The sequence below is a fragment of the Penaeus monodon genome, chromosome 28, assembly GCF_015228065.2.
Source record: "Penaeus monodon isolate SGIC_2016 chromosome 28, NSTDA_Pmon_1, whole genome shotgun sequence".
Taxonomy (NCBI): domain Eukaryota; kingdom Metazoa; phylum Arthropoda; class Malacostraca; order Decapoda; family Penaeidae; genus Penaeus; species Penaeus monodon.
This window is the reverse complement of record NC_051413.1, coordinates 16,135,971-16,137,298: the sequence shown is the minus strand read 5'-3', so window position 1 is coordinate 16,137,298 and position 1,328 is coordinate 16,135,971. Positions and strand designations below refer to the sequence as shown.

At 49.0% G+C, this 1,328-nt stretch overlaps 1 protein-coding gene across 1 annotated transcript; it reads right to left on the bottom strand.

Annotated features, from left to right (window-relative positions):
• Positions 1–6: 6 nt before the first annotated feature.
• On the bottom strand, positions 7–1,325 carry LOC119591067 (the record flags this gene model as incomplete). Its single annotated transcript, XM_037939795.1, has 1 exon — positions 7–1,325. A coding segment is annotated over one exon (1,119 nt), but the record flags the coding sequence as incomplete, so codon positions are not given.
• Between the last annotated feature and the right edge of the window lie 3 nt (positions 1,326–1,328).

Here is a 1,328-nt window from a genome sequence, read left to right as displayed (position 1 = left end):
TACACACACATATATAGGTAGGTGTGTGAAAAAATTATGTAAGATAAACATACATTTATGTACTTTTGCTTCCCTATTGGTTTGATTATCTTTAATGATTGTACGTGTTTATAGCTAATCATTATGTTACAATAAGTTTATATTTACATAAACGCTTGATTTTGTGTTTCAGAGCTGACTGCTGTCAGTACTACAGGGTTTGCTGGCTAAAGCTGTAGCACACGAAAGGTCAAAAGGAAATATAAAACCAGTCCAATCAGCGTTTCATGATACATGGTTGAAGTTGCTTCAGATGGGACGTCTGCGACATCACCAAAGGATTCAACAGATGCTCCTGTTGGTAGCCTAAGCGAGGACTCCTTGGGCTCAGTGGTGGTGTCCCGCCGCACCTCCGCTCCGCCTCTCGCTCCGTCTGCGGCCTCTCGAGGTTCCCCTGCCTGACTGGGGTCCACCAGGTCCAAGAAGAGCGCCCCGTTGATGAATGTGTCGATGCTCGGGAGTTCGTGCAGGCCTGACATATGACCTTCATCGTCTTTTGGTTGTTCGTTGGTGTCTGGGCTGTCGCTTCTGTCCTGTATCTGTGTAACATCATGGTCTGTGTCGCCCGATGTCACGGTGAGGACAGCCGTTAATGTGCGTTCTTTAGGGATGAATCTTATGTCTTTTTCGCGTCTTTGGCGTGAGATTGCACCTCTGGCATTGTCAGTTGTGGGCCGCGTGTCAATAAGGTCTTCATGTTTGCGGCTCGAGTCCTCATTGTCCCGGGACATTGTTAACGTTGTTTTTTCGCTCTCAAGATTAGTTTTATTTTCGACGAATTCAACATCAATTTTCTTCGCAATGCGTTGGACACCAAGCCTTTCAAAATGAAGTGGCTCCTTGTCGAATTCATTACCGATTGAATACTTAGTTACATTTGCATACGACAGAACTTGAGGATTTACTATGACGGCAGCGCCGTCAGTTTCATTGAGTGTCACGATCGTCTGACTATCACTAGTCAGTGCTCCCTGTAGAGCTCTGCCATAAATGATCTCCCTTGGGTCGACCTCCCTGTAGAATCCGTCATTGGAAAAAAGAATCGTGCCGCCTCGGACCTGGCCTGAAGGATTGCGCGGTCGGAATCCTCCCCCCTGTGCCCCGTATCCTCTGCGGCGAGAATCGTAGGGATTGTAAACGGCGTTGTCAGGAAGACCAGGACTCGAGACGAAGATCGTGGCGGAGACGACCTTGGTGGACGGGGCCCTGAAGATAGGCGTGGCCCTTCCCACCCAGCGGCCTCGGTTGTTGCCGAACGTAAACCCAGCCGCAAGCACCGAATTCCCCCC